The following is a 12,392-nucleotide window of genomic DNA, read 5'->3' on the forward strand; positions in this document are numbered from 1 at the left end:
CCCCCAGGAAAATCAGAGAACGGGATCTCTGTTCCGCTAAGGGGCTGCCCTGTGACTGACAGCTGCGGGAGAAAAAGTGCGCTGAAGAGGACACACAGGGAGGGCGCGCCCTCCGGTGGCTGAAGAGGGGAACCGTGTAGCATATTTTCCCCAGCTCCAAGACCAAGCTGAAGATACGACCCGGGAGCCTGTTTACCTGACCCGCAGCAGGTCAATTGGGTCATCCACGTGAAATATCGTATATCTGGCTTTTAAAAATAGTTATTAGATGTTTGTTAATTTGCTTCCTGTCTTCCCCACTAGAATGTGGGTACAGGAATTCCTGGGGGTTTTGTTGCTGTTTTGTTTTGTTTTAGACAGGATCTGGCTCTGTTGCCCAGACTGGAGTGCAGTGGTGCGATCTCGGCTCACTACAACCTCTGCCTCCTGGGCTCAAGCGATTCTCCAGCCTCAGCCTCCCAAGTAGCTGGGATTACAGGCGCCCGCCACCATGCCCAGCTAATTTTTGTATTTTTAGGAGAGACAGGGTTTTATCATGTTGGCCAGGCTGATCTTGAACTCCTGACCTCAAGTCATCCGCCCGCCTCGGCCTCCCAAAGTGCTGGGAGTACAAGCGCGAGCCACTGTGCCCAGCCTCCCAGCATAATTAATTATTAATTATAATAATTACCAGTAGCTCCCTCTTAGTCTCAAATGTCATTATTTGGACAATTAAGTTATGTGATGACCCTACTTATAGATCATATTGTATTCTAGAAGAGACAGAAATCTATCAGGTTGGTGCAAAAGTAACTGCGGTTTTTCCACTGATGGCAAAAACTGCAGTTACTTTTGCACCAACCTAGTATTAGAAAAATACAGAAGTAAATTAGAAACTACAGTTGTGACAAATGCAAAGGAGAAGAAACAATGTGAAGAAGGCAAATGGGGGATCCATCCTACTCCAAAATAACAGAAAGGAGGTATCATCCTGATGAGGTGACAGAAGAAACAACAAGTGACAATTAGACGAGGCAAAAGAAGGGAGAGAGCATTACAGGCTTGGGAGCAGCAAGAAGTGAAAGGTAAGTGAAGATTCTGCATTATATTTTAAATATGTCCTTGTAATCATCACCATTTGATTTTATTGTCATCATTTTTAATACAACAAAGAACATAAGTGTTTTTTGCTAACAGCAAGAAAACTGGAGGAGTTTTTTTGTTTTTTAATTTATTTTTTGAGATGGAGTTTCCCTGTATCACCCAGACTGGAGTGCAGTGGCATGATCTCAGTCCACTGCAACCTCCGCCTCCTAGGTTCAAGTGATTCTCCTGCCTCAGCCTCCCGAGTAGCTGGGATTACAGGCATGCACCACCATGCCTGGCTAATTTTTGTATTTTTAGTAGAGACAGAGTTTCACCATGTTGGCCAGGCTGGTCTCGAACTCCTCATCTCAAGTGATTCGCCCACCTCGGCCTCTCAAAGTGCTGGAATTACAGGTGTGAGCCACCACGCCCGGCCAAGGAGGAGTTTTTTAACTGACTTAATTATAACAGATTAAATCAGGGCAGCTAGTGACTCTGATATTTAAAACTTTAATTTTCTAAAACATATAGGGAGTAAATCTAATTTCCCCCTATCAAAAAAAAAAAAGTGTACAAGTAATATAGTCTCTCAGGATTAAAGGCAACATAATAATCACTCGTTGAAGTTGCAGTAAATGCTCACAAGGCATGTTTCAATTTTAGGCTGACAAGACACACAACAGGCCCAGCGCAGTGTCTCATGTCCATAATCTCACCATGTTGGGAGGCTGAGGCAGGAGGATCCTTGAGCCCAGGAGTTCGAGGCTGCAGTGAGCTATGATGGTGCCACTGCACTCCAGCCTGGGTGACAAAGCAAGACTGTGTCTCTAAAATGAAATTTAAAATAAAAATAAATTTAAAGAGTGAGGTGGGGGACAGAATTTGAGGGCTGAGGAAGGAAGTAGAGGAGCCAGACAGGCCAGGTCTTACCTCAGCTTCTTTCCTCGAGGTCACCAAGGGGCAGGACCAGCTCACAAGGACAAGGTACATAGGTACGCACAAAACTTATGGACTATATGAGCCACTCCATTATCCACAATGCAAAAGGCCCCATGCCACAAGGATAGCAAGCTCGCCCTGTTGGAGTCAAGAGTGAGAGGCTCAAGGGCTACCCTGAACTTGATCCTGGGTATTGGGCTTGACCACTTGGTGCACGGAGATGATCTTCAACTCTATTTAAAGTGTTTGTATTGTATGTAAAAATAAGTAAGTAAATATGGCCGGGCATGGTGGCTCACACCTGTAATCCCAGCACTTTGGGAGGCCGAGGCAGGCAGGTCACCTGAAGTCAGGAGTTCAAGACCAGCCTGACCAACACGGTGAAACTCCCATCTCTACTAAAAAAAAAAAAAAACTAGCTGAGCATGGTGGTGGGCACCTGTAATCGCAGCTACTCCGGAAGCTGAGGCAAGAGAATTGCTTGAACCCAAGAGGCGGAGGTTGCAGTGAGCTAAGATTGCACCACTGCATTCCAGCCTGGGCAACAGAGTGAAACTATCTCAAAAAATAAATAAGTAAATACATTTTTTAAAGATACAAACTAAATAAAACTCTCACAATGGGAGGCTTCACTCCAGCTAGCTAATGTTTATATTCTTAGTGTCTTTAAGGAATCTGTGCCTCAAATGAAAAAAACAGGCAAAAGAAAGGGAAAAAAGAAAATAAAAATTTTAAAAAGGAATCTGATGTGTAAATAGTCCTGTCTTTTTACAAAAGGCTGGCTTGGTGTTTTGTTGTCTTAAAGCTTAGGTACAAAGTTTCTGAATTAGTTCCAGGTTCCTCTATTTAAAACTTATACCCGGTGTGTCTGAAGTCCCCAAGTGGACAGGGTAGTCAAAGCATGTTCAAGGACAGCAAGAAGGGGACTGTGGCTGCAGGAGTCAGGAAAAGGCTTTTGGGAGTGAGCAAGGTGAGGCTGGGATGGGGTCAGCCCACTCTGTAGGCAGCCTGTGCTGTTGGCCATGGGGAGGAGCTTGGGCCTCATTCTAGGAATCATGAGATGCCACTGAAAAATGTGACTCATTTTTGAGGGTGACCTTCAGAAAAGACCTGGGCAGAGCTTTGACCTCACAGAGGCCAGAGTGCATCCTGGGAGGTCACTGAAGAGGCAGGGCAAAATCCAGGTGAAAGGAGGCGGTGTCTGGACCAGGGTTCAGAGACTGGAAGTAAATAGAAGAGTTCTAATTCATCACAGTGTCATGATTTGGTGGTGGGTAGAATATCCATTCAGTCAAGTAGCTATTTAGTGAGCACCTACCATGTGCTGGGCATTCTTTTGGGTGCTGAGTACAACAAAGGAAGGAACAGGAATTAGTCAAGGATGATGCTCAAATGTATGGCTTTTATAATGGGAAGATGGTGATGCTATTCCCTTAGACAGGAACTCCTGTGAGAGTGCTGATGTGGAGGAGAAGATCATGAGTCATTTTGCATTGGAGGTGCCTGTGGGACATCCAAGTGGAGGCATCAAGTGGCCAGGCGGATACACAGATCCAGAACTCAACTGAGCGCTCCAGACTAGACACTGAAATACAGGAATCCTCTGCATTTTGACTGTGGCTGAAGCCATTATGTGGATAAGATCACTCAGCACAAAATATATGGTGTGAGGGTCCAGGAGGGAAGAATTACTCTGAAAAAAAGAGAGAAGACCAGCCAGAGAAGCAGAAGGAAAATCAAGGCAGTCTTACATCACAAAAGCTAAGGGAAATAAGTATTTTGAGAAAGAGGAAGTGGTCAACTGTGTCAATTGCTATCCAGTTGCCCAAGATCATGCAGCTAATAAGGGGCAGAATGGAAATTTAAAACCAGGTCTACCTATATAATAAACAGAACTTGGGCAAACGGCTTACCATCTGGAAACAAGGTCAGACCCCTACCTCACACCACATGCAAGTACACATTTTAGCTGAGGTAAAGATCTAAAAGTAAAACACAAAATAATCTTTCTTAAATACAAAAAGTTCTACAATCTGAAAAGTCCCTCTTAAGGCAAGACAGGAAACACAGAAACCATAAAAGAAAAACTAGATATTTTTTAACAGACTAGAGGAAAAGGTTTGCAGCACATTCAATAAGACATAGGGTTAATATCCCCCATATACAACTCAACAAGAAAATGATCAGAAGAGATTAAAGATGGTTTGAAGATGGATGCTGATACCCATAAATATGTAAAAAGATAATCATCTCTCTAATGTTCAAGGAAATGCAAATAAAGCAATAATGAGATCTTGTTCTTTGGATTGGTAAAACATTTAAAAACTGATCACACTGTGGGAAAAATAAATACTAAAATCTTTTTGGTATTGTATTTACCAACTCCTATTAGAATTTTAAGTGTAGCTCTACTTCTTAATCCAGGCACTGGATACACAGGTGTATTCACTTCGTGAAAATTCATAAGCTCGCTACTCTATTAAGTCTATCAACTCTATAAAAAATGTGTTTGTACACTTTTTATATTACATTATTCTTTAATGCTTCTAAAAGAAACTGAAATACAAAAAATGTACACACCCAAGAACTCAATAATCCCAATTATGGGATACTTTTGTTCATTTTGCAAATAATAACAAAAAGGCAAACAACCCAATTTTTTAATGGGCAGTGGGTATGAATAGGTAATTGACAAAAAAGCAAGCCCAAATATAGACAGCAAATACGGAAAAATACCCAGTCTCCTGAGTGGGCATAAAAATGCCAAAGGAGCTGTCACTTTATACCTATAAATTTAAGAAGTGATAACGCTGGCCAGGCAAGGTGGCTCATACCATAATCCCAGCACTTTGGGAGGCCGAGGTGGGTGGATCACCTGAGCTCAGGAGTTTGAGATCAGCCTGGCCAACATGGTGAAACCCCATCTCTACTACAATACAAAAATTAGCCTGGTATGGTGGCACACGCCTGTAGTCCCAGCTACTTGGGAGGCTGAGGCAGGAGAATGGCTTGAACCCAGGAAGTGGAGGTTGCAGTGAGCCAAGATCTTGCCACTGCATTCCAGCCGCGGTGACAGAGCGAGACTCTGACTCAAACAAAAAAAAAAAAAAAAAGAAGTGATAACACCCACTTCTGGGGTCGGGGTAAGGAGGCTCCAAAACATTACTGGTGAAAAATATGAATTATTAATAGCTTTTTGGGGAAAACAATCTGGTAATATTAATTAAATATGTATACTCATTGACCTAATAACCCTGTGTTTATAATTTACTTATAAATGCACCAGTGCATAGGGACATCTGTCTGAATATATTTTGCGTAGTGTGGGGAAAATACTGGAAAACCTTTAAAAACTAAAAGATCCACAATGCTGAACTGATACTACAGCACATTGTGCAACTATTCAAAGAACAAATTAGAATTAAATACGCTGCCCTGGTGAGATGCCCATGAAATATTAGGTGACAAAAGGTAAATTGATGCACATGGTTTTGATTTTGTTACTTTTTTTAATGTCCTTATATAAGTTTGTAGGGAAGAGGATGTGGTTTATAACTCTGCAGGCAGAAAGCCTGTAGCCAAACCCCGGCTTCACCACCTCCTGTATGTGATCATCCGCCCGGGCCTCAGTTTTGTCAACTGTAAGAGGGGTATTAATAACATGCATCTTGCAAGCTTGTCATGAGTATGTGATAATTTCTAAAAAGTGCCACAGATGCCTGGTGCACAATTCAGTAACAGCATGAGTACACTGTACGTGAGAATGCAGGACATGGAAGATGAAAACACACCACACTGGTCAGGTGCAGTGGCTCATGCCTGTAGTAATCCCAGCACTCTGGAAGACTGGCAGGTGGCTCACCTGAGGTCAGGAGTTCGAGACCAGCCAGGCCAACATGGTGAAACCCTGTCTCTACCAAAAATACAAAAACTAGCTGAGCGTGGTGGCACACGCCTCTAATTGTAGCTACTTGGGAGGTTGAGGCAGGAGAATCACTTGAACCCAGGAGGCGGAGCTTGCAGTGCACTAGCCAAGATCATGCCACTACACTCCAGTCTGGGTGACAGAGGGGGACAAAGAAAAGAAAAGAGAGAGAAGGGAGGGAGGGAGGAAGGAAGGAAGGAAGGAAGGAAGGAAGGAAGGAAGGAAGGAAGGAAGGAAGGAAGGAGAAAAAAGAAAAACACACCACACTGTTCCCAGGTGGCCTCAGGTGGGTGGCGCTGGAGAGGTGGGACACAGGTGATAAACATTTTGTATCAATTCAACTTGTTACAGCATGTGTTACTTTTGTAATTTATTTTGATTTCCTTGCCAGAGGGCAAATGAGAGATCCCTTTTGTAATTTTTTAAAGAGCCACTAAAATAGAAGGGGTAGAAGAAGGAACCAGGTAGTCTGCCCTGAACCCACCATGTGCTCTAGGAAGGCATGGGAAGGGGACCTGGGCAGGACAGAGGGCCCAGGAAAGCCTTCTGCCCCAACAGGTGACCCCACCCACTCCAGCCCTGGGCAAATGGCTGTTCCTCTCCAGACCCCAGATTCCCTCCTCTCCCTAACTGAGCTGCCGGAGGTCCCCGTGTATAAAGCATGTTTCTTCCTACCAAGGGTGGGCTGGAGTTCCAGTCCCACGGGTGTGACTGTGGGACTCTGTGCCAGACACCTTCTAAGGGCTCTACCCTTGCAACCCATCTAATCCCTCACCAACCCTCTGACTCAGGTACTATGTCATCCCCATATTGCAGGTGGGGAAAACTGAGGCACAGGAAGGTTCAATCACTTGCAGGGTGCCGGGACACGGTGGCTGACGCCTGTAATCCCAGCACCTTGGGAGGCTGAGGCAGGAGGGTGGCTCAAGTTCAGGAGTTTGAGACCAACCATGGGCAACCTGGTGAGATCACGCACGTGCTCTCTTTCTATATATATATATACACATATACATTTTATAATATATATATATATATATTTTTTTTTTTTTTTTTTTTTTAATTACAAAACTTAGGCCAGGCGCAGTGGCTCATGCCTGTAACCCCAGCACTTTCGGAAGCCGAGGCGGGCAGATTACCTGAGGTCAGGAGTTCGAGACCAGCCTGGTCAACATGGCAAAACCCCATCTCTACTAAAAATACAAAAATTAGCTGGGCATGGTGGTGCGTGCTTGTAATCCCAGCTACTCAGGAGGCTGAGGCAGGACAATCTCTTGAAGCTGGGAGGCGGCAGTTGCAGTAAGCCAAGATCGCACTGTTGCACTCTAGCCTGAGTGACAAGAGCAAAACTCCATCTCAAAAAAAAAAAAAAAAGTAAAAGATTATTTATAAAATAAAATTAAAAATATATATATTTTTTAAACACACATTTTTAAAAACCACTTGCAGGCTCTCACACACTGAGTATCCAGGATTCACATGCAGGCAGCCTGGCTCTAGACACGGGGCTCCAGTGCCTCCCTCATCTCAGCCTGTGACTTACCTGCTCCCAACCTCAGTTTACTCCACTGTGAAATGGGCTTCCAGATACTCACCTCGTGAGTTTGCTGCAAGGGTAAATGGCATCAGACTTGGACCTGGGAGAAGGAAGTTTTTAAAATGGACACCTTTGTTACCTCAGTCCTTGCGGAGAGAAGATGTGTCAACGCCCCGGCCTCTGCGATGTAAGTTCCTGTTGAGTTGTTCAACGTTCCATTGAGAGGGGGAGAGACAAGCAGGACCGGGATCCCGGCCCCGGGTCTTCCGGAAACGGCGGGGCGAAGCGCCCAGGGGCCTGTGCGGCCCTCCCTGCTGAGCGAGGGGGCCTGTCATTGCCATGGGCGCGACCCAGACCCCAACCACAGTGCATCCCGCCCTGGCCCTGCCAGGGAAGGAAGCTGAGTCTGGGGTCTGCTGGGCCAGCAGGGAAGTCCCAGCAGGGTGTGAAGCAAGACTTTCCGGGCCACTCCCGGAATCCCCCAGCAGATAAAGGCGGCCCCGCCACCGGCTCTCCTAGCGGTCTTCCCGCCCCTGCCGCCCTGCCGCTATGTCCCGCCACTGCGCGCTGCTTGCCTGGGCTCTCCTCGGCCTCCTTCGACTCCGAGAGGCTCAGAAGACAGAAGCCCCGGCCTGCTGCAGCCCTATAGTGCCCCGGAACGAGTGGAGGGCCCTGGAGTCAGAGTGCACCCAGCGCCTGAGCCTGCCCTTGCGCTATGTGGTGGTGTCGCACACGGCGGGCAGCAGCTGCAACACCCCAGCCTCGTGCCAGCAGCAGACCCAGAATGTGCAGTCCTACCACGTGAAGACACGGCACTGGTGCGACGTGGGCTACAAGTGAGTGCGGCGGGGAGGCACGGACTAGACTGGGGACCCCAGAGGCAAAGGTGTGCAAGTGCCCGCCAGCGGGACCGGTTCTAGGCCCGGTGCTGGGGCCACCTGGCTGACACTCCGAGCAGCTTACTGAACCTCACAGGGTCTTCATTTCTTCCTCGGGTCACCGCGTGGGCCAGTGCAGGTGCTCATAGCACAAAGATGCGTGAGGGCCGGGGATGGGCTGAAATCCAAGCCCCGCTCCCCTGGAGGAAGGGGCAGGCTTTGCCTAACACGCACCAAGGTGTCCGCGGCGCCTTATGAAGGCGCCCCTTCCTGATGCCTGGTGCCTTTGTTAGGAGGCAGAAAACCAGGCTGGCTAACACGGTGAAACCCCGTCTCTACTAAAAATACAAAAACTAGCTGGGCGAGGTGGCGGGCGCCTGTAGTCTCAGCTACTCGGGAGGCTGAGGCAGGAGAATGGCGTGAACCCGGGAGGCGGAGCTTGCAGTGAGCTGAGATCCGGCCACTGCACTCTAGTCCGGGCTACAGAGCAAGACTCCGCCTCAAAAAAAAAAAAAAAACCAGGCTGACTCAGTGCGGAGCTGGGTTCCAGAGTCAGCTCAGCTTATTGCTGGCTGAGGCCTGGGGCAGATCCCTCCCCAGCTGGGGCAGGTCCTCCCGGCTTTAGCTTCCTCCTCCGCAAAGTCAATGGGATCGCGGCCCATCCGCTCCTTAAATGAGCCAATACGGGCAAAGCACCTAGGAACTGCCTGGCACACAGGGGCCCGCAAAGCCACGGGCTATTGCCATTAGGCACCTACTATGTGCCAGGCAGTGTGCCAGATGTGGCACGGAGAACGGTGCCACTCTAGCCTCCTGGGGCGGAAAGACCAGCAGGGAGAAACAAGCCCAGGCCACAGGTGAATTCAGACGGTGATAGAGGCGATGGATAAAAGGAAAGAGGTGAGGGAGGGGGACCTCAGGCTGGGACCAGACCCACACAGGCTCCTTGAAAGGGTGGGGCAAGGGAAGTTCCCTGAGAGTGGCTGCCTTGGCTCTGGGATGGGGGAGCTGATAGAGGAGTGCTGGTGGCAGAGGGTGCTGGGGGCAGAGCCAACGGGGCTGAGTGGGTGGGTCCCCTGGGAAGGACAGGGTGGCTGAACACAGCCGGGGGAGCGGAATGAAATGGGGAAAGGGCTGGACCAGGCAGGGCCTTGTGGACCACAGTGAGGACTGCAGCTTTTACTCCAAGATGGGAGCTATGGGAGGCTTCCCCCTGCAGAGCAGGGACGGGGACTAGTGTAGGTACAAGAGACGTGGGGAGAAGAGACCACAAGGGGTGCCGGCTGAAGCAGGTCCGGGGCCATGTCTACCAGCTACCTCCTCCTTATAATGGGCTGCAGTCCAGCCTGAGGATTTATTTCCAAGGGGAGGGAACGTTTGAATCCTGCAAGCTCTCAGACCCAGGTAGCATCAGAATCCCCTGCAGAGCTTACTGGAGGAACACATAGGTCCCCAGAGTCCACTTCAATCGACCCCACCTAGGGAGCACATGCTCTCAGGACCTCGTAAGGCTGTGTCACGGGAAAAAAAAAAAAAAAAAAAAAAACCACCCAGAGAAGTCTACAAGTTTCCAAAGGTATTCCCAGCCCTTCCAGTTCAAGATTTTATCAAAGAATCCAACTTCAACGTTTTGTTTCCAAGACTCAGGCGCTCCAATTCTAAGCGTTCCCATGAGGTCACGAAGGCCCAAGCCTGGTTCTACAGCCTTGGGTTCACGTCACCACATACAGAAGCAGCCGGTGTCTGGCCCTCAGCTTTTAGGATTCAGAATCTGGTTCTAACATTCTGAATCCCCTTTACATGTCATGTCACATTCTCTCTCTGAGCCTCGTTTCTTCACCTGTAAATGGGGTTTGGTGATGGTGGCTGAGGTTTAAATGAGATGCATTCATGCAACAAATGACCAGGGAGAACCAACCACCCCCGACCCCACCACCATCATGCCAGGCTCTGGGAACACAGCAGGGCCATAATCAGCCAGTCCCAGCAGCCAGCATCACTGGCAGGGCCACAACCAGCCAGTCCCAGCAGCCAGCGTCACTGGCAGGGCCACAACCAGCCAGTCCCAGCAGCCAGCGTCACCAGGGCCAGATTCTGGGAGATGGCTTCCTAAGCAGCAGATTCAGGACTAGAGATTCGGAAGTTCCAACATTCTGTGCATCATTAATGACACTGAGTGCGAGGGCTGAGCTGGCACATACTGCAGCTCCAAGGCACTGATCTTCTAGTTCATTCCCATGTGCCAAGTCAGACGTGCTCAATCAGACCTGCTGAATGAATCAGCCTTAAGGATCTGCTGCCAGGCTTGGAAACCTCAAAGAGGCAGGTGCTGGGGCTCCAGGGTCGGTATCTGATTGTGACCCCAACTTTGAGTCTCTGATCCTGTCCCCCAGAGGACCCCAAGGGCAGGAAGCAGGCTGGGGCGAGGGCAGAGATCTGAGAGGCAGGGGGCTCTGAGGAGCTTGTATAAATTATGTCACTTTCTGAGTCTCTGCACTCTCAGCTTAAGATGAGGATAACAGTCCCTGCCTCAGCCAGGCACGGTGGCTCATGCCTGTAATCCCAGTACTTTGGGAGGCCAAGGCGGGCAGATCACCTGAGGTCGGGAGTTCGAGACCAGCCTGGCCAACATAGTGAAACCCTGTCTCTACTAATAATACAAAAATTAGCCGGGCGTGGTGGCTCATGCCTGTAATCCCAGGTACTCAGGAGGCTGAGGCACGAGAATCACTTGAACCTGGGAGGCAGAGGTTGCAGTGAGCTGAGATCACCCTACTGCACTCCAGCCTGGGCAACAAGAGTGAAACTCCATCTGAAAAAAAAAAAAAAAGAGTCCCTGCCTCAGAGGGCTGTCCTGCAAGGATTCAGTAAAATAGGACTTCCACAAATCCTCTAGGGAGGCAGGAGAGAGCAAGGCACAAGACCACATGGGTGGGGACCACGGAGGCCTGGGTACAAACCCCAGCTATGCACCAGACAGGCTGTGTGACCCCGGGGCAGGTGATTCTACTGCTCTAATTCTGTCTATATAAAATGGGGTGATCAGGGTTGCCATGAGGATGAAAAAAAGGTGTATGCGGAGCTGTGCTTGGCACATGGCAGGGGCCCAATAAACGACCACAGTCATTGTTACTATCGTGGGAAATTAAGGGTTAAGAAGGATGCTGGGGAAGTTGTGTGCACCAGGGCAGGAACGGAGGCAGGGTGAGTGGAGGAAGAAAGAGGAGTCCTCCTCAGGAAACCCTCCCTCACTCATCAAGCCCCCCCCCCCACCTCCCCATGCAGCTTCCTGATTGGAGAAGACGGGCTCGTATACGAGGGCCGTGGATGGAACTTCATGGGCGCCCACGCAGATCACATGTGGAACCCCATGTCCATTGGCATCAGCTTCATGGGCAACTACATGGGTGAGTGACTGTCCAGCCAGTCGGGATGGGGGCTGACACTACCACTGCCCTTCAGGGAAGCCCCTGACTAACTCTCACCTCTGCCTCCTCCAGATCGGGTGCCCCCACCCCGGGCCCTCCGGGCAGCCCAGGGTCTACTGGCCTGCGGTGTGGCTCAGGGAGCCCTGAAGTCCAACTATGTGGTCAAAGGACACCGGGATGTGCAGCGTACACTCTCTCCAGGCGACCAGCTCTACAACCTCATCCAGAATTGGCCACACTACTCCTCCCGCTGAGGCCCTGCTAATCTGCACCCCGTTCCTCTCCTCCCACGGCCAAAAACCCCACTGCCTCCTCCTCCAATAAAGATGCAGCTCAAAATGTGTTCCTCAGCAGGTCCCACCACAAACCTCCCCTCCTTCTCTCCCTCCCACAAGACCAAAGCCCTCCCACCCTTTCCCTCCCAGCACTCTCCTCACTGGTGCTTGGAACCCAGAGGCCCCGGCCCTGAACCAAGACCCCGGAGATCCCAGCTCGAGAGCAACATCACAGCTCAGAACCCAGAGGTCTCAGGTCAGAGCCCAGGAATCAGCACCAAAGCGGCCTGGATGTCACCAACAGGGGGTCCTGGGGGTCCTCCTGGGCAGTGAACCACGCTGCAAGAC

General features: G+C 49.5%; 2 protein-coding genes across 2 annotated transcripts in view; one reads left to right on the plus strand and one right to left on the minus strand.

The window, feature by feature from the left end:
• The window catches only part of LOC111519945 (insulin growth factor-like family member 2), an 83,791-nt gene extending 75,934 nt beyond the window's left edge, over window positions 1–7,857 (minus strand). The window contains exon 1 of the mRNA XM_023182285.2: window positions 7,522–7,857. Within this exon, the coding sequence (XP_023038053.1) occupies window positions 7,522–7,552 (31 nt within the window). The 5' untranslated portion in view covers window positions 7,553–7,857. The remainder of the gene's footprint in view (window positions 1–7,521) is intronic.
• On the plus strand, window positions 7,679–12,112 carry PGLYRP1 (peptidoglycan recognition protein 1). Its single transcript, XM_023182284.3, has 3 exons — window positions 7,679–8,299; window positions 11,627–11,748; window positions 11,842–12,112. Exons 1-3 carry the CDS (start codon window positions 8,013–8,015, stop codon window positions 12,021–12,023), a joined length of 591 nt encoding a protein of 196 aa, XP_023038052.1. The 5' UTR covers window positions 7,679–8,012; the 3' UTR covers window positions 12,024–12,112.
• The last annotated feature ends 280 nt before the right edge of the window (window positions 12,113–12,392 follow it).

Source organism: Piliocolobus tephrosceles, chromosome 21, assembly GCF_002776525.5.
Source record: "Piliocolobus tephrosceles isolate RC106 chromosome 21, ASM277652v3, whole genome shotgun sequence".
In the NCBI taxonomy this organism is placed as follows: Eukaryota; Metazoa; Chordata; class Mammalia; order Primates; family Cercopithecidae; genus Piliocolobus; species Piliocolobus tephrosceles.

Excerpts from the sequence above, each read along its gene's own strand:
- PGLYRP1 (XM_023182284.3), top strand. The coding sequence starts at position 8,013 with ATGTCCCGCCACTGCGCGCTGCTTGCCTGGGCTCTCCTCGGCCTCCTT. Across the intron at positions 8,300-11,626 it reads TGGTGCGACGTGGGCTACAA|CTTCCTGATTGGAGAAGACG; the intron begins GTGAGTGCGGCG and ends CTCCCCATGCAG. Across the intron at positions 11,749-11,841 it reads CTTCATGGGCAACTACATGG|ATCGGGTGCCCCCACCCCGG; the intron begins GTGAGTGACTGT and ends TGCCTCCTCCAG.